We start from the raw sequence: 15,438 nt of genomic DNA on the forward strand, positions 1-15,438 counted from the left end.
CCTTCCCCACCAGTTGGCCTCAGGATGTTAAGCAGTGATGAGGGAATTCTCTCAACTGCAGGATCTCTCTCCAAACCAGAGTTAGTTTTAGTGTTACAGGAGCAACTGTACCTTAGAGAACAGATATTTTTACTATTTTACTATTCTCAGAATACAGAAAAGAAATAAAATCATTAACTTTTTAAGCTGCTGATTTTCCCCTCACTTCTTTGCTGCATATAAGGAGTATTTAAATTTCTGATACAACATCTCTGAGTGACATAAATATCCTGGAGCATCAGATGTAGCTGTAGTAAATGGTTTGAGATTGTGTCCTCCTTCTGCTCCTCTGCAAGCCCTGGAGAGCAGTTTGTCAGTCATATATTCACGTCTTTAATCCAGTTCTTCAAACGTGTTTCTTCCTCCTTTCTCTCCAAACCCATTATGCAGGAGGGATATTTTAACAATGGGCTGCACAGAAATACCTGTGGACAAATGGATGATATTCACTGAATGGGAAAGTCTTCTATTGGGAATGTCTTCAAATGGGAATGGAATGTTTTTTTCAAGTGGAAAAGCCTTCAATTCACATGTTGCTCATTCAGTGCAGTGGTTTCCTGAGGAACAGCATCCCTCAAAGAGGGAGTATCCCTGCCTTTGGCAGCATTGTCCAAGCCCAGGAAGGGCTGAAGAGGAAAGAGGGAGGGAAATTAGGAAATACAGGTAAAATAAAAAGTGGATGTAGGTAGAAGCAACACTAAGGATGGAGAGTAGGAGCTGGGGTGTGGCTCAGAGACAACAATACCAACTTCCAGGGGTGTGTTTGTGAGTATCTCACACGTGCTCCATGTTTGCATTCCCATCCATGAACAGAGCCCAGAGCACTGAGCTCATCCTGCAGGCAGCAGTTCCCTTGGAAGAGAAATGGGGTTTCCCATTTTCCAGAGGGATTGTGGGAATGAGAAGTGTAGCAGTGAGCAGGCAGGGAGCTGCCCTGATCCTGCACATGGAAAGGATCCTGGATTCCCAGTCCCTGAGGGCACTGGATGACCTTCTGCAGCCCTGTCTGAGCATCCTCTGGTGATGTGTGCATGTCCAAACTGAAGCTTTCCTGAGCCCCTGGACTGGCTCCAGCTGCTTATCCTCGTAAAAGGGAAAGCTGAATAACCCCATGCCCATTTGTCAAATTTGGTTGAAGCTGATTAAGATGTTCAGAGCTATTATGGGAAGGGATTGACTGGCAGTACCCTCACACAGAGTTCATTTCCCTCCATAATCCGGGCTGAAAATGAGTAACACAGCCCAAAAACGTGGAACGGGGCAGGAGGAGCAGGGTCTGCAGCTCAGAGATCCCGTTGCCTCAGAAGCCCTGAAATTAAGGCAAGAAAATGAAAAGGGGTTGGAATGAAATGAGCTTTAAGGTCCCTCTCGACCCAAACCATTCCCAAACCAAACTCTGGGATTTCCAAGGAAAACTCACCCCTCTGCAGAGGGCTCGTGTCACCACTGTTGGGATAACTCCTGGCTTGCACTGGAGTTTTAAGGACCTAAACACTGCCTTGGGCTGTGTCTGAGCACAACCCCTGTGAGGTACCAACACATTTGGGTCTCTCCATCCCCATTCTCAGACGAATACTGATTTTTTAGAGAGAAAAATGAAAGGGTTTGCTTCAAAACTGAGCAGATGTTGGTGCTGTGCTGGGAAGAACTGGGAAAAACGAGAGAAGGAGGCTGTGGAACGTGTCCAGCAGATGTTAAAAGTCTTTCAAGCGTGTTTGGGTTTTCTTCCTCCAAAAGGTTGCAACTCTGTCCAAAAGAAATGAAAGATGGGGTTATTTTTTTCCTGTAACTCAGGAATTCACTGTGAGCTAATAAAGAGAAGCCATAGCTCCATCTGATAGACTGTGCATCTGAGACAGCTTTCTCTTGATTATTTACCTGTTTATCCCAATATTTTATCTGTTAGTATGGGATTAACCGAGCTGGTGAGCACAGCTTGGTGCAGTACAGGTGGAATCACACAGCTCTCTCCTCACAGGCGTGGCCGAGGGGTGCCCAGGGCTGGCTGATGTTAACAGACCACGTTTCTTTTCAGTCCCTCGTAATTTGCCGGTGGGTTTTGGGTGAGGTAAAAACCGAGCCTGTTTCTCTGTCGCTGAGCAACGTGGGATTCCATCCACTGCTGGATCCCTGAACCTGCTTCCCTTTGACCCCTCAGGAACGAGTTCCGGCCCTGGATCGACGTCAAGCCGGTGAAGGCGATCCGGGCCAAGCCCCAGTACAAACCCCCGGAGGAGAAGATGATCCACGAGACCAGTTACAGCGCCCAGTTCAAGGGGGAGACCAGCAAGCCCTCTCCAGCTGACAACAAATACCTGGAGCGCAGGAGGATACGCACCCTCTACAGCGAGCCCTACAAAGAACCTCCCAAGGTGAGGGACCCGGAGGGACACGGCCGACCCACGGGGCAGGGCTGGACACGCTGCCTTCAGTCCCCTCCTGGGGCACCTTCCTTCTGGCCAGCTGGGGATCCACCTTGCACGTGGTGGTGGAGGGAGAACTAAACGTGCCCCGGCCACGGGGGCAGCCCAGAAACCTCCCGTGCCCTGGGCTGGTCCCACAGGGAGCGTGGGCAGCAGGGGAGGGGGGGATTCTGCCCCTCTGCCCCCTCGGGTGGGGACAGAGCTGCCTCCAGCCCTGGGGAACAACAGCACAGGGACGTGGAGCTGCTGGAGGGTGTCCAGAGGAGGCCCTGGAGATGCTGCCAGGGCTGGAGCCCCTCTGCTCTGGAGCCAGGCTGGGAGAGCTGGGGGGGTTCACCTGGAGAAGGGAAGGCTCCAGGGAGAGCTGAGAGCCCCTTCCAGGGCCTAAAGGGGCTCCAGGAGAGCTGGAGAGGGACTGGGGACAACACAGGGAATGGCTTCTCACTACCAGAGGACAGGTTTAGATGGGATATTGGGAAGGAATTGTTGACTGTGAGGGTGGGGAGGCCCTGACACAGGTTGCCCAGAGAAGCTGTGGCTGCCCCTGGATCCCTGGAAGTGTCCAAGGCCAGGTTGGACGGGGCTTGGAGCAGCCTGGGCTAGTGGAAGGTGTTGCAAATAGATGGTCTTTAAGGACTTTTCCAACCCAAACCATTTTATAATCCTACAGGCTCTAGAACAGCTCGGTGCACTTTGGAGAGAATAGTGCCCTGTGTCAAAGTGAGGAGTGAGGGCAGGGCCCAGATGAAGAGGGTTTTGTGTTGTCATTTCCCACATGATTATCTAGGCAGCTTTCTGTTTCTCCCTCTAAAACTGTAGGAACTCCACACTGCTCTTTTTCCCAGGAACAACATGGTAAGAGCCAGATCTTCATCTGCAGTTAATTCAGAGCACAGAGAGTGACAGCACCCACTCCTGGCTTTGATCAGATCCAGGACATGTGTGGAGAAGGGCCTGAGCTGAAATGTCTTCCAGCCTTGTTTTCCAGAAGTGGTGGATCTGCATTTGAAAGGAGCCTGCAATTTGAAACCAGGACCATTAATCCTTCCCAGAGTTCAGGAGTGTTGGATCCCTGAGGACCCAGAGGGGTGGCAAGGCAGGCGTGGAGGAGCTAAAGGCTTCTGTTCCTCCTTAATTTTGTAGCTGTTCTTCCTATTTTGGGGGCTGCAGAAACAAGACGCTGTTGTGCACTTTTCTCCAGGTGCCAGTCAGTGTCCTGTGCCCCAGGAAAATCCCCAAGGAATTTTCCTGTGCTGTGGGAATCTGTTAAGAACAGACAGAGGAGTCCTGTCCCGCAGGAAGGGCGGGGATTTGTAGCAGCCTCTTTGTCCTGAGCATCATTTCTCTGCTTCCAATCCAGAGAGAGACAATCCCCTGTGGGCTTGCAAAGCCCTTCCTGAAGTCAGAGAGAGATGAGGGAATTGCTAAAATGCCTGATAATATTCCCTCTCCTGTTCATCCTGCTGTGTCCTGATCTGGATGCAACGGGGCTCTGCTGGCTCCAGGGGCTCTGTGACTTCAGGGCATCAACAAAGGAGCTGGCCATTTGCAAGCCAGCATGAGCCCAGCTGCTCCCCTCCTTCGTGGCAGGGCAGAGCTGAGCGGACGAGGAACATTTGTGCTGTTTCTGATCTAAATCCTGTTTTCCACCTGTCCTTGTGTCTGTCTCTGTCTCTCTCTCTCTCTGTCCTTGTCTGTTGTCATTTTGCCTGTCCTCCATGCAGGTGGAAAAGCCTAGCATAAAGCCTTCCAAACCAAAAAAGACCACAACAAGCCATAAACCCCTGAAAAAGGCCAAAGACAAGCAGATTGCATCTGGCCGGGCTGCCAAGAAAAAGAGCGCCGAGACCTCCAACACAGCAAAGCCAGAGGACAAGGAGAAAAGTAAAGAGATGAACAATAAACTGGCTGAGGCAAAAGAGTAAATGTCACTGCACTTTCCTTTCTTACTCGTTTTTTTTTCCCCTTTTCTTTCTTTTTTTCCTTCTTTTTTTCCCCCCCCTCCCACCCATTTGATTAAATAAAGGCCACAAAATTAATTAGAGGCTTCTAATCTGCTTTTTGTTCTGATTGTATTAGAAGCTTTTCTGTTTTATTTCCAAGGAGGATTAGGGAATCCTTGTTTCTGAGGTCAGGTTGTTCTGCTTTGCCTGCACAACACGGCTCTGCACAGAGTGAGGGACGTGGGAATGCACGAGCAGGGCGTAGGAGATGGAGGTGATGGATCATGGCTGCATCCAACAGCCTGGCCCTTTCCTTGGGCTGGTCCTTCAGGGCTTTGCCAGCGTGGAAGTGCCCGTGGAGCCACGGAAGGGCTCTGCTCTCATCCCAGGAGGCCCTTTTGGGTTGGCCCTTGCTGGGTCGTCTCCCACTGGTGCTGGCGGGTGAAGGGTTTTGGAGGCAGAGAGGATCAGGTTCATTCACGGTGCTGTGGATCTGCTGGGAATCCACCAGAACCAGTGGTGTGGATCTGCTGGGAATCCACCAGAACCAGTGCTGTGGCCAAGAGTGATTCCCCCTGGTGCCACTGGTGGGATTTCTGCTCCAAGAAGCAACGGGAAAGGAGAGCCCGTGGAAATTAAGGGCCAAATCCTCCCCCAGGGTAGCTGGGGCCAGGTCCAGCTGCATCAAGGCACCTTCACCCTCAAAACCACTTGAAGTCCTTGATTTTAAATAAAAAACTGAGTGAGGGAAGGCACAGAGAGCAGTGCAGACTTTCCGAGCCCATGGCAGGTTAGACGGGGTTATCAGCAGGTTGTTCTTCCCTATTGTTTCCCCCAGGTTATGGGGCTTTTTAGTCATTCCCGGTTTGCTTGGAATCTTGGTCTGCTTTTTTCACTCCTGGGGTGCCAGCAGGCAGGGTTAGGTTTCAGAAGGAGGTTTGGTTTGCAGGGGTGCCCTTCCAAGAGGTAGAAAGAACCGTGTCAGCGAGGTCAGCTGGAGCTGTCAGCCCCTGCTGTGCTGACCCTTCCGGCTGCTGGGGTTCATGTGGGCTCATAAGCATCCCAAGAGTGCCACAAAAAATGATGCTGGGATCCCTAGAGTCCCTCCAGACAAGATCTCAGGGTTCCAATCCTATTTGCCGTGCCCTTACTGCAGGAAATCCCCACAGCCCAGTTTGGAAGCTCTGAGCACGGCAGGACCATTTGTCAGCAGCGTGACCTGGCCCTACAGGCCGCCCTGCATCCCCAGAACCTGGGTCACTGCAGCAGTGGGAGCTGGGAGAGCTGTGGTCCCAATCCGAATTTATTGTGCCTGACTCCTGGATTGGGTCCTAAACACATGAGGACTTACCTTGATCCCACCAAACTGAGCTGTTGAACTCTCCCGTAGCAGAGAGGCCTCAGGTCAAGGTGCAGGGTTCTCATTATTTATTTTGGCAGCCCCCAAATTTCTCTCCTAACGTGAAGTCCAGTGTGAAACTCCCAGAGGACAGTTGGGAAGGACAAAGAGAGAGGTGGGAGGTAGGGTAGGGAGGCATTGGGACGAGGAAAGTCTCACTGCCCAGGGTGTTTTAGGGATGTGAAACATAACAGAGAAAGGGACGTGTTGGGAGGATGAGGAGTCCCACTTTTGGGGTCTCACCCCATCAGGATTGGGGTTTTTTTTGGAAACATAAATGAGTGGTGGGCTGCAAGGCTGCGAGGGAGTTTCCCAAGGGGAGGGAAGCTCTGTGCTGTACAGGTAGTGAGGTTTGCTGGCCTTAGTGCTGAGTAAGTGCCACGTTCAGTGTGTCGTGTGACGTGTCCTGTTTGCCTTGCTGACAGCCTAACCCTTCGAGTAGCAGTGAGTGTAGTGTTCTGAACCCAGTGGTGTGTTTCCAAAGCTTAGCTGTGTTAGAACTGTGTGCTATGAGCTAGTCAGGTTGTGTCTGTGGAAAATATATATTCATATATAGAAATATATATATATATTTAAACCTCTGCTGTTTGGGAGGAAACCAGGGAAAATCCTCCAGGAAGTAAAACTGTGGAAATCTTTGTGAATGTAGTGCTTTTTTTTTTTCTTTTTTCTTTTTTTAATTTTGATGTGCATGCCCTCATGGAGATGCTGACCTGTGCATACTGACCATTGCTTTCCTGAGTGCTCAGAAGCCCCTGCAGCAGCTCAGCTCTGTCTCCAGCACTGAGCTGGGGGTGAGGGGTGTGCTCACAGCTCTTCCCACCCACAAGGGACAACTGGCCAGAGAAGATGAGCTCCCAAGGCTTGGTGTGATTCCTTGGCTTTTGAGGTGCTTCATGCATCTTCCCACTGCTCAGTAGGGTCCTCTGCTGTCGCAGGATGTGGCACCAGCCCTGAAGATGATGTGTCACAGCAGGCAGGACACGTCAGGAAGGCACTAGACAGTTCCCAACAGCCCAACACACCAATCTGACAGAAGGACAGACCACACCAAACAGTTGTCCCCGTTGTTTTTGGCCCCGAGTGCCCCATTGAAAGGGACACGTTCACGCTTTGCCACCATCTCGCCTTGAGTTCAGGGGGAATTTAGCCCTTGGCTTCAAGGTTAACTAAATTTTGCCCAAGGAACACCATTCAGGTGCTCAGACCACCTAATCAAAGCGTCTCCATGACTCTGGATGGACTGCTGAACATCCATGAGCCCCGGGATTGCTCCTTCTCAATGGAGAGCATCCATCCCAGTGCCTGAGTGGAACGTGCACAGTGAGTGGTCACAGCATGGCTTGGTGTTCCTTAACACGTGAAGTTTTTTGGTGGCAGGGGGCTTGGATCTCGGTGGTCTTTAAGGCCCTTCCAACCCAAACCATTCCATAAGCTCAGTACAAAGCCAGGTGTGAAGTGTTAGCCAGGGGGCCAAATTCCCACCCTAGGAAGGAACTTCCCAAGGGCCATCGAGCCACCTATTTTGGCCACCTGAATGGTCCTTGGAGGGTTTTTTTTCTGGGAGACCGGTAGGGCCTGGAGACCCCCCTCTCAACAGCAACAGAACTGGGATAGACATCCTTGGGCTGTGCTCCATGTGCAGCAGGTCTCAGCATGCATCCAACCCCCCCCAGCACACAGTTAGCACTGCACTGAACGCCAGGAAACGCAGCAGAGTCGAGCCTCAGGGGGAAACCCTGCCCACTCTGCCCTCCCCAGGCTCTGTGCCCATCCAGCCCACTCAGGTTTATCAGAAAGGAGACCAAATCTCTGCCGTTCCAAGTTCACTTTGGGCTCTGAGCTCGTCGATCCCACTGGGAAACTGCTCTGCTGTTCTGTGTTTGCGGCTCCCACGATGCTGATCTGTAATTATGTTCTGCTTTCCTTGTAAAAAAAGAAAGAAAAAAAAAACTGTTTTGCTTTTTACCCTGTGTGAGAGTTCCTGTGCTGTCTGTTGCTTGCTTTTGCATTTTCACTGTATTGTACTGTTACTCCTTTCTGCAAAATGGTGCTAATTTGCTGACTGAGCTCCTGTTTCTCTGACGCTTCGCACACCAATCACCTGCTTCTCCATCTGCCGGGTGTGCAGACCTGGCACCCACGAATTCCACAAACTCTCGCCTCTTGGAGGCAGATAGGAAGTGTCTAATTAATATTTTGTGGCCTGGGTTTGGTTGCATATCACGGATTGTCTCTTGTGAACATGCTGAGCACACCTCCTCGTGGTGCTTTCTCCTTGTTGCTGTTCTGATGAGAGTGACACACACACACACACACACACAAATTAATGTATAGCCAATTGATTGTGACGTGCTTGTGATCTTTGCTTGCTCAAAGGGTTCTTTTTCCAATGATAAATAAATGCTGAAGACGAATACCACCTCCTGGAGCTTGTTTTCTCGATAAGAAGCACAGTTTAGTGAAAGAAACCCCCTTCCAACTGAAATCAGGCTTGTGTTGTTAGAACTGCCCCTTCCATAGGCACAGCCTGGCTCCCTTTAGGTGGCTGCTTACCCCAGACTAGCCTGGAGCACTCAGAGGGCAGTGAAGTCGTGTGGTTGGAGCAGGTTTGCCTTTATTTTCCATGTGAAATGTCTGTGAGCAGAGGATCTGTGAAGTGAGAGCCCTGCTGAGCCCTCTCGTGCCCACCTTCAGTGGCTCAGGGAGCAAACCCCACAGAGAGCTGGAGGGAGGGGAGGTGATGTGGATGAGATGATTGCACACCCTTTTCCAGTGTTAATGACACCTTTCCAACTGCCTACAGCTTTGCTTTTCTCCCAAAACCAAGCCTGGGCAACCTGGTCTAGTGGGAGGTGTCCCTGCCCGTGGCAAGGGGTTGGAATGAGATGAGGTTTGAGGTCCCTTCCAATCCAAACCATTCTGGGACTCTTGTGGAAACCACCTGAAAAGCCCATGAGGGGTCAAGGGGCTGTAAACCCTCACTGAAAGGAGGTGGCAAGTTCTTGGGTTGAGCACTCTGAGAGCCTGTGGAAATGCCGAGTTCTGGTTTTATGTTAATGAAAGTGTTGGATATCTGGAGAAAATGGTGGTTGTGAAAAAGCAGGGCTGGGGGCACAGTTTTATTTTAAATGGTGACCCTAATCTTTTTTTTCTTTTAATCAGCCTGCAATTTTGATTTTTAGTCATGTTTTCTCTTTTAATGGACGCTCCAATAAAATCCCCACCGACCTGAAGAAAACTGTTGTATTTTTGAGCAATCTGGTCTAGTGGAAGGTGTCCCATGGTAGGGAGTTTGAAACTAGATGGTCTTAAAAGTCTGTAACTCTGAAATCTCTCCTCCACCACAGCTCTGTTACCTCCCTGGAGCACCAACCCTTCTCTGCCTTACTGCTGCTGGGGGCTATTGCACATCCCTGCCTGGTTTACAGATCACTGCCTGAATTTATTCCACCTGCTGATACCAGTGCTGCTTTCTGATGTCCTGCTGTACCACCCTGCCTTCCCTGTCCCTTCCCCACCAGCTCCATCCATCCATCAGCCACACATCCCTGGATGACCTTTGCAGTGTTTCAGCTGGGCTGTAGGTCAGGGGATTTACCATTTCACCCTCCACAGCTGGTACTGGAGAAAATGTTCATTTTTAAGGGATCTGTCGTTCTTGGGGCTTGTCTGTGACAATTCCATAATGGCCAAAGAAATCTTTCTCCCATGACACAAAGGGGCTTTTCCATGCTGGAGCATGGATGGGGACCCCACCTCCTCCCACCCTAATGGTCAGTGTTGGGGTCTGGGGGAGGGGACAAGGAGGGGGAGAATAACTGGAATTTAAAGAGTCAAAAGTCTTCTCGAACTCTTGATAACGGAACATCTTAGAGGTCTTTTCCAGCCTAAATAATGCTGTGACCTGAGCGTGGCTTTGCAGAGGTGTCACCCTGCCTGCCCTGAGCAGCCCCACGAGCAGTGACCTCCATTAACACTGCTTTTATACCTTGTGTGCACACCTGGGATCCTTGTGCATGGGGGGATGGGGAAGTTCCCCCTTGATACTCCCCATCCTTCCATTCCAGCCTGGGCACAGGACTGAGATTTATCAGCGCTGACACTTCCAAATCTCTGAGCTTCCTCTGAAAACCTCAGTGATCATTGTTACATCCCTGGCTGGTGAAAGGATGAGTGCAGATGTTCCATCAGCTGACATGTCAGCCCTTGTACAAATGCAGCCTCTTGTGTGTCATAATATTCTCTGGATTTAGGGTTTATTTAAAGATGTGCCAGTGCAGGAGAGAAAGGGACTTTTTAAGAAGATGCCTCTGTCATAAGTTGTGTCTCCCAACATCCAAGGAATAACTGCCATCCCCAAGAGTGGCATCAGCTCCAGAAGAGGAGCCATGCAGGAAGAAGAAATTCTCTAGTATGAGCAGGATGATATGGATGTGCTCAGCTCTAAGAACAGTATCTTTTCCACAGCTGGGAAGTACTGTGATGTTCAGACATGGGCTTCAACTCTGCCTGGTTCCAGCAGTGCCATGGTAAGTTTGATCCCACTGGGGAATTGTCCTTGTACCCATGAGCTTCCTGGGCTGGGAGCAATCCCCCCAGTGCCACTGGGTCTGCTCCCAAGCTGGGGGGTGTGGGATGGGGGTGACAGAGCTCTGAGCACCTCAGGACTGCTGGTCTGTCAGGAACTCTGAGCTGCTTGTGAACACCTCATTTCTGTTGCAGGGTGCCTTGGGAACAGCTCCCTAATCCTGACGGTCCCGTGGAGAAGATGTGAGGCAAGGATGAAAGAAAATCCTGCTAATGGATTGAAGGCATCTTTCTGCTTCCTAAAAGGCCAGCCCTCCCTGCAGGCAGTCTGCTCCAGGGAAGCCAAGGACCAGCCACTGGGAAAATGATGGATGAGGAGCAGTGACAGACCTCAGTGACGTGTGAGAGCCCTGAGGAATGATAACTGTGCCTTCAGTGCGTTCAGTGGTGTGAGAGGTGGAAGGGGGAAGCATTTCTGCCCCCTCCCTGTTGTCCCCTGCCCACCCTGCCCCAGCCTGTGGCATGCAGCAGCCCCAAGCCCCTGAGCAAAGCTGGGTCTCCTGTGTCTTCCTGGGGAGACCTGCACGTCCTGCCTGGCTCTGGGAGGGGTCTGGAGAGCTGGCTCCCAGCAGAGGGTGAGGAGCACCAGGCATGACACAGGGTGGAGGGTGGGTCTGTCTTTATCAGTTAAACAGCACCCAGGAGAACTTGGTGGTGCTAGGACCAGGTGGTCAGGATAGGGAAACAAGGAGAGCAGCCCCTGGCCTTTGGACTGAGCTGCTCCTTGGGCTGGTTCAGGATTTAGGACCCAGCTGAAGACAAGCTCAGCTGTGGCCACCTTGTTTGGAGCCAAGGGATTTGCCCAGAGAAGCTGTGGCTGCCCCTGGATCCCTGGAAGTGTCCAAGGCCAGATTGGACAGGACTTGGAGCAAGCTGGGATAGTGGAAGGTGTCCCTGCCCGTGGCAGGGGCGTTGGATGATCTTGAAATCCTTCCAGACCATTGTGTTGTCCTGTGATTTGTCAGCAGGGACATGAGCAAGGCACCTTTGATTTCCTGACACAGATCATGCTTAGGAGCCACAGGACACTGCATGTCCCTGCCCCCCTTGTCCCTGCTCCCGCCCCTCTCCCCCAGTTCCACTGCTGATCACACACCCCTGGCCCTGTTGGCTCCTGCCCCTGCAGCCTGCAGTGCCCTCACCCCTGCCAGATCCCATGGGGCTTTTCCTTTCTGCCTTCAAAATCATTTCCCCTCCCTCATCCCTGCCAGCTCTTCCCTGTCTGTCCCACAGCTGCTTCTCCAGCCCTTTGCTTTCTCCCCCTGAGCACCTTTCCCCTGCACACCATCCTGAATCCCCAGCTCCAGGAGGAGCCTTGTCCTTCCCGTTCCCCCCAGCGAGTGTCTCGTGTGCTGTCTCTTGGACTGTAAAGCCTTTGTCTCTGCCTGTACCGGGTGATCTCACCCACTGCTTGGAATAAACGATACCTCACCCACCGACTGCCCCTTCTCTCTCTCCTTTCTTGGTGTGGCTTCACTGGATGTGTCTGCAAGTGCATCGTGTGTCTGTCCCTGTGGCCAGTGGAGCAGTTGTTCTCACTGCTGCCTCTCTCCCCGCAGTCTTTTGGGGTCACTCTGCTCGTGCTTTTGTCCTCTGGTACCTTTGTTTCTCTCTTTTACAGCCCCAGGGACGAGCTCTGCTGGCACACTTGGAGCTGCAGCACCTCCTGTCCTTTGCCACCCTGGTGCATCTGATAAAGAGGTTGGCCTTCCTCCAGCTCCCTGCAGAGGTGTCCTGTGCTGCCAGGTGGCTCAACAGATGCAGCAGGCGAGGAGAGTGAAGGAGAACTCTTGTAGCCCAGAGCAGAAGCAGCTGATGGTAAAGGAACGTCATTGCTCTGGGACAGAACAGCGGGCACAAGTGTGTCAGTGCAAGCCCAAGCAGATGCATCTCCTAGGGCAAGCAGCAGAAGCTGGCTTGGCATGTGCCAAGGATGCCCAGGAGGTTTCTTGTGGCTCAGAAGGTGCCCTGAACATTTGCTTCCTCCATCCCAGGCCAGGACTAGATGTGCCACTGAGGTCCCCAGCTGACCTTGGGGGTCCACTGAAGTCTTCTGGCACCTAGATTTGTGCCAGGAGAGCTCTGGAAGAGCTTCTCTATCTGCTGCTTTGCAGGCAGGCCTTGGTTTGAACTCTGAAGGGCCGAGGTCCTTGTTGCTCACCTCACACCTCCGTCAGCTCAGATCTCACAACCAGGCACCTTCTCCTCCTCCAGACCTTGCTGGCCCCAAACTGGGGCAGGTTTCCAGGTCTCCCCCAAGCTGTGCAGTGACAGCAGCCCCTCTGGTTGCTGGGGTGCAGAGCAAGGCTGGAATGCTGCCTTGCACCCTCCCAGCTCCCTCTTGCCAAGGGCCAGACCTTGCTGTGCAGCCCCGCAGAGAGCAGCCAGGGCTGGTCCTGCTCTGCATCCTCTGGTGGCCCTGGAGACAAAAATGGAGTCACCTCCTCCTCACACTCCTCCCAGTTTGGAATGAGCTTTACTGGGACAGACAGTCACACAGTTGTCTGTATCCAGTGCAAACAAAGAGGAAACCAGGGGATGGAGGTGGAGATGGGGATGGGGATGGGATGCAGACTCTTTCTTCTCCAGGAGGCTGGGTCTTAGCCTGAAATCCATGGCTGAAGGATGCAGCCAGTCATGGGAAGAAAGCCAGTAGATTAAAATGAAGAACATACACTGCATGCACCAGCTTTTGGCCTCGGCAGAGAGGGACCAGCCCAGTGCTGCTGAGAAGTCCCCTGGTGACTCTGGCAAGAACTCAGGAAAAATGCTGATGGATGACAGAGAGTTTATGTTGCTTCAGAGCTGTTTTTGCTTTCAAAGCTCTGTTCTGAAATGCAGGGCAGCAGAAAGAGTGGGGTTGGACACCAAGGGAGAGGTGTTGGCTCCCCTGGATCCTGTTGAGCCTGGATCATCACATACACACTGGCACAGGACAGCCTGAGCATTTTCCCCTAATCTTCTGATTTATGGTGCTGGGTTCACCTCAAGCCCATAGGAACTGGAAAGAACTCAGCAGATTTCCTCCCAGCCTCTGCCAACAGCTTCTGGCAGCAAAGGGCTCCTCGTGGCCAGCACACAGGGCAGGGCCAGGGTGAGGATTTGAGGGAGAGCTGTCCTGCCAGGCTCCTCCACATGGTCCTGCCAGGCTCCTCCACATGGTCCTGCCAGGCTCCTCCACATGGTGCTGCCCCACGAGCCTCTCCTGCAGGGGTGGTTGGACTCCTGTGTCTGGGCTGGGCTGGTTTCATGGGTCAAGGAGATGGTCACCAGCCCCTGGCCTCCTGGCCATGGTGTCAGCACCTCCTTCCCTCCTCTGAGCTGGAACCATTCCCAAAGACAGCGTTGGGCTGGGGGGTGAATGGGCATCTCCACAGTGCCTTGATGCAACCACCGTGTAAAGCTGCCCATTTGAAAGCCAAGCAGGTTTCTCCTGCCTCTCCATCTGCTTTCTGCCTTCCTGCAGCCTCACAGATCCCTCCCCATCCATCACACCTCTCTCCTCATCGCTGCAGATCCTCCTTCTCTCTCCTGATGAAGATTGATTCCCTTGTTCCCTGCAGCTCTTTCCTTTCCCCATCCCTCCCTCTGCGCTTCTGCGAGACCCAGCCTTTCCTCCAGCACCTCAGGTACAGGGCTGGCTCCAGAGCTGATCCCAGCAGGCATCCAGTGCCTGGATGGATCAACCCTCAGCCCCTGGTGTCTCCTGGGGGCATGGAAGAGGAGAGGTACTCTCACACTGGGGTTAGGATATGTGGGCTGGGCTTGTTTTGAGAGGGCTGGTTGTTTTGAGAGGAGCCAGGTCCTTCCTGAGCAGCACAAGAACTTGGCTCCCCTGGGACAGGGCTTCCAGCACCCACCTCGAGGGGAACAAGCTGCTGCTTTGGGGGGCAGTCACAGAGCGAGGTGTCAAACCCGTTCCAGGCAGGTTATAATCAATTGGCAAGCACGTTTTGGAGCTGATGGTGGGTATGGTCCTTCTCACAGCTCAACAAGGAGTCCAGAGCCCCAGCCCTCCCAGTTTTGTGGACATCCATGGGTTTTGGAGCAGCTCCTTGCAGGGCCCAGGACCAGCCTCACCAGACAGCCTGAGGACACCCCAAACATGTGCCTGGGGGGCACTGCAGGGCCCCTGGGCACGGGGCAAACCCCGGGTTGTCGTCACCAGCTGATCGCTCCGACAGCTTTGCAATGATGCTCTTTCTCTGCTTCCAGGCCCCCTGAGAAAAACCCTGGTGCTACAGAGCAAGAGCCAAGTACCTTGGTGCAGGACCAACCCTCGTGAGGCCGGGAACTCCTCCGAGCAGCCTCTGGAGCACACGGATAGTCTGCATGGAATGTGTATGGCCTGGCAGCCTCCAATAGAGCCCACGAGCAGAGCTCAGTGACACCTTCTCCTGTCTCTCAAGCACATGGAGTTATGTCACCAGGAGCTGTGTGATGAAGTTTAGCATGTCTGTGCCTTGATGTAAGTACAGTAAAGTCAGAGAAAGAAAAATGGGTCCAGTTCTCCCTTTATTCGTAGCTGTGAAACAGCACTTGGGTCTCTCACCAATATCTATTCTAAATCTACTCTTTCAGTTTGTACCCACTCCCCCTTGGCCTGTCACTCCAGTTCCTGTTGAACAGCCCCTCTCTGGTTTCCCTGTACCCCCTTCAGAACCTGGAGGGTGCTGTGAGGTCTCCACACAACCTTCTCTTCTCCGGGGTGAACAGTCCCAGCTTTCTCAGCCTGTCTCCACAGGGGAGGTGCTCCAGTCCCCTTACCAAGTGCTGGACAAGACACCAAAACTTGCTGGCAAATCAGTATTTCTTATCAGCATATTTTCTAAAAAAGTGTTTAACTGAAAAACTGTGAAGTACCAGCTGGAATTGCTGTAGGAAGAGTTTAGCTGGCTCATGGTTGTTGGGTATGCCCAGATTTTCTGGGTGAGGCTCCCTGTGTCCACGAGGTTGGACTTGATGCTCTTGAAGGTCTTTTCCAACCTTAATGATCCTATGATTCTATAGGATGCATGTGGCACATGGTGGGGGATGCAGCCCA

At 52.4% G+C, this 15,438-nt stretch overlaps 1 protein-coding gene across 2 annotated transcripts in view; it reads left to right on the top strand.

The window, feature by feature from the left end:
- MAP6 (microtubule associated protein 6) overlaps positions 1-14,892 on the top strand; it is a 30,680-nt gene extending 15,788 nt beyond the window's left edge. Inside the window, exons 2-6 of one of the 2 annotated variants that reach the window (XR_010426952.1) lie at positions 2,198-2,411; positions 4,187-4,383; positions 10,275-10,336; positions 10,530-10,735; positions 14,610-14,892. Coding sequence is in view for 1 of the 2 variants with exons in the window: in XM_064642839.1 (XP_064498909.1) it covers positions 2,198-2,411; positions 4,187-4,383; positions 14,610-14,679 (481 nt within the window). In the remaining variant the exon portion in view is untranslated. The remainder of the gene's footprint in view (positions 1-2,197; positions 2,412-4,186; positions 4,384-10,274; positions 10,337-10,529; positions 10,736-14,609) is intronic. The other variant, XM_064642839.1, reaches the window with a different exon arrangement.
- Positions 14,893-15,438: the final 546 nt, after the last annotated feature.

This window comes from Pseudopipra pipra, chromosome 2 (genome assembly GCF_036250125.1).
Source record: "Pseudopipra pipra isolate bDixPip1 chromosome 2, bDixPip1.hap1, whole genome shotgun sequence".
Lineage (NCBI taxonomy): Eukaryota > Metazoa > Chordata > Aves > Passeriformes > Pipridae > Pseudopipra > Pseudopipra pipra.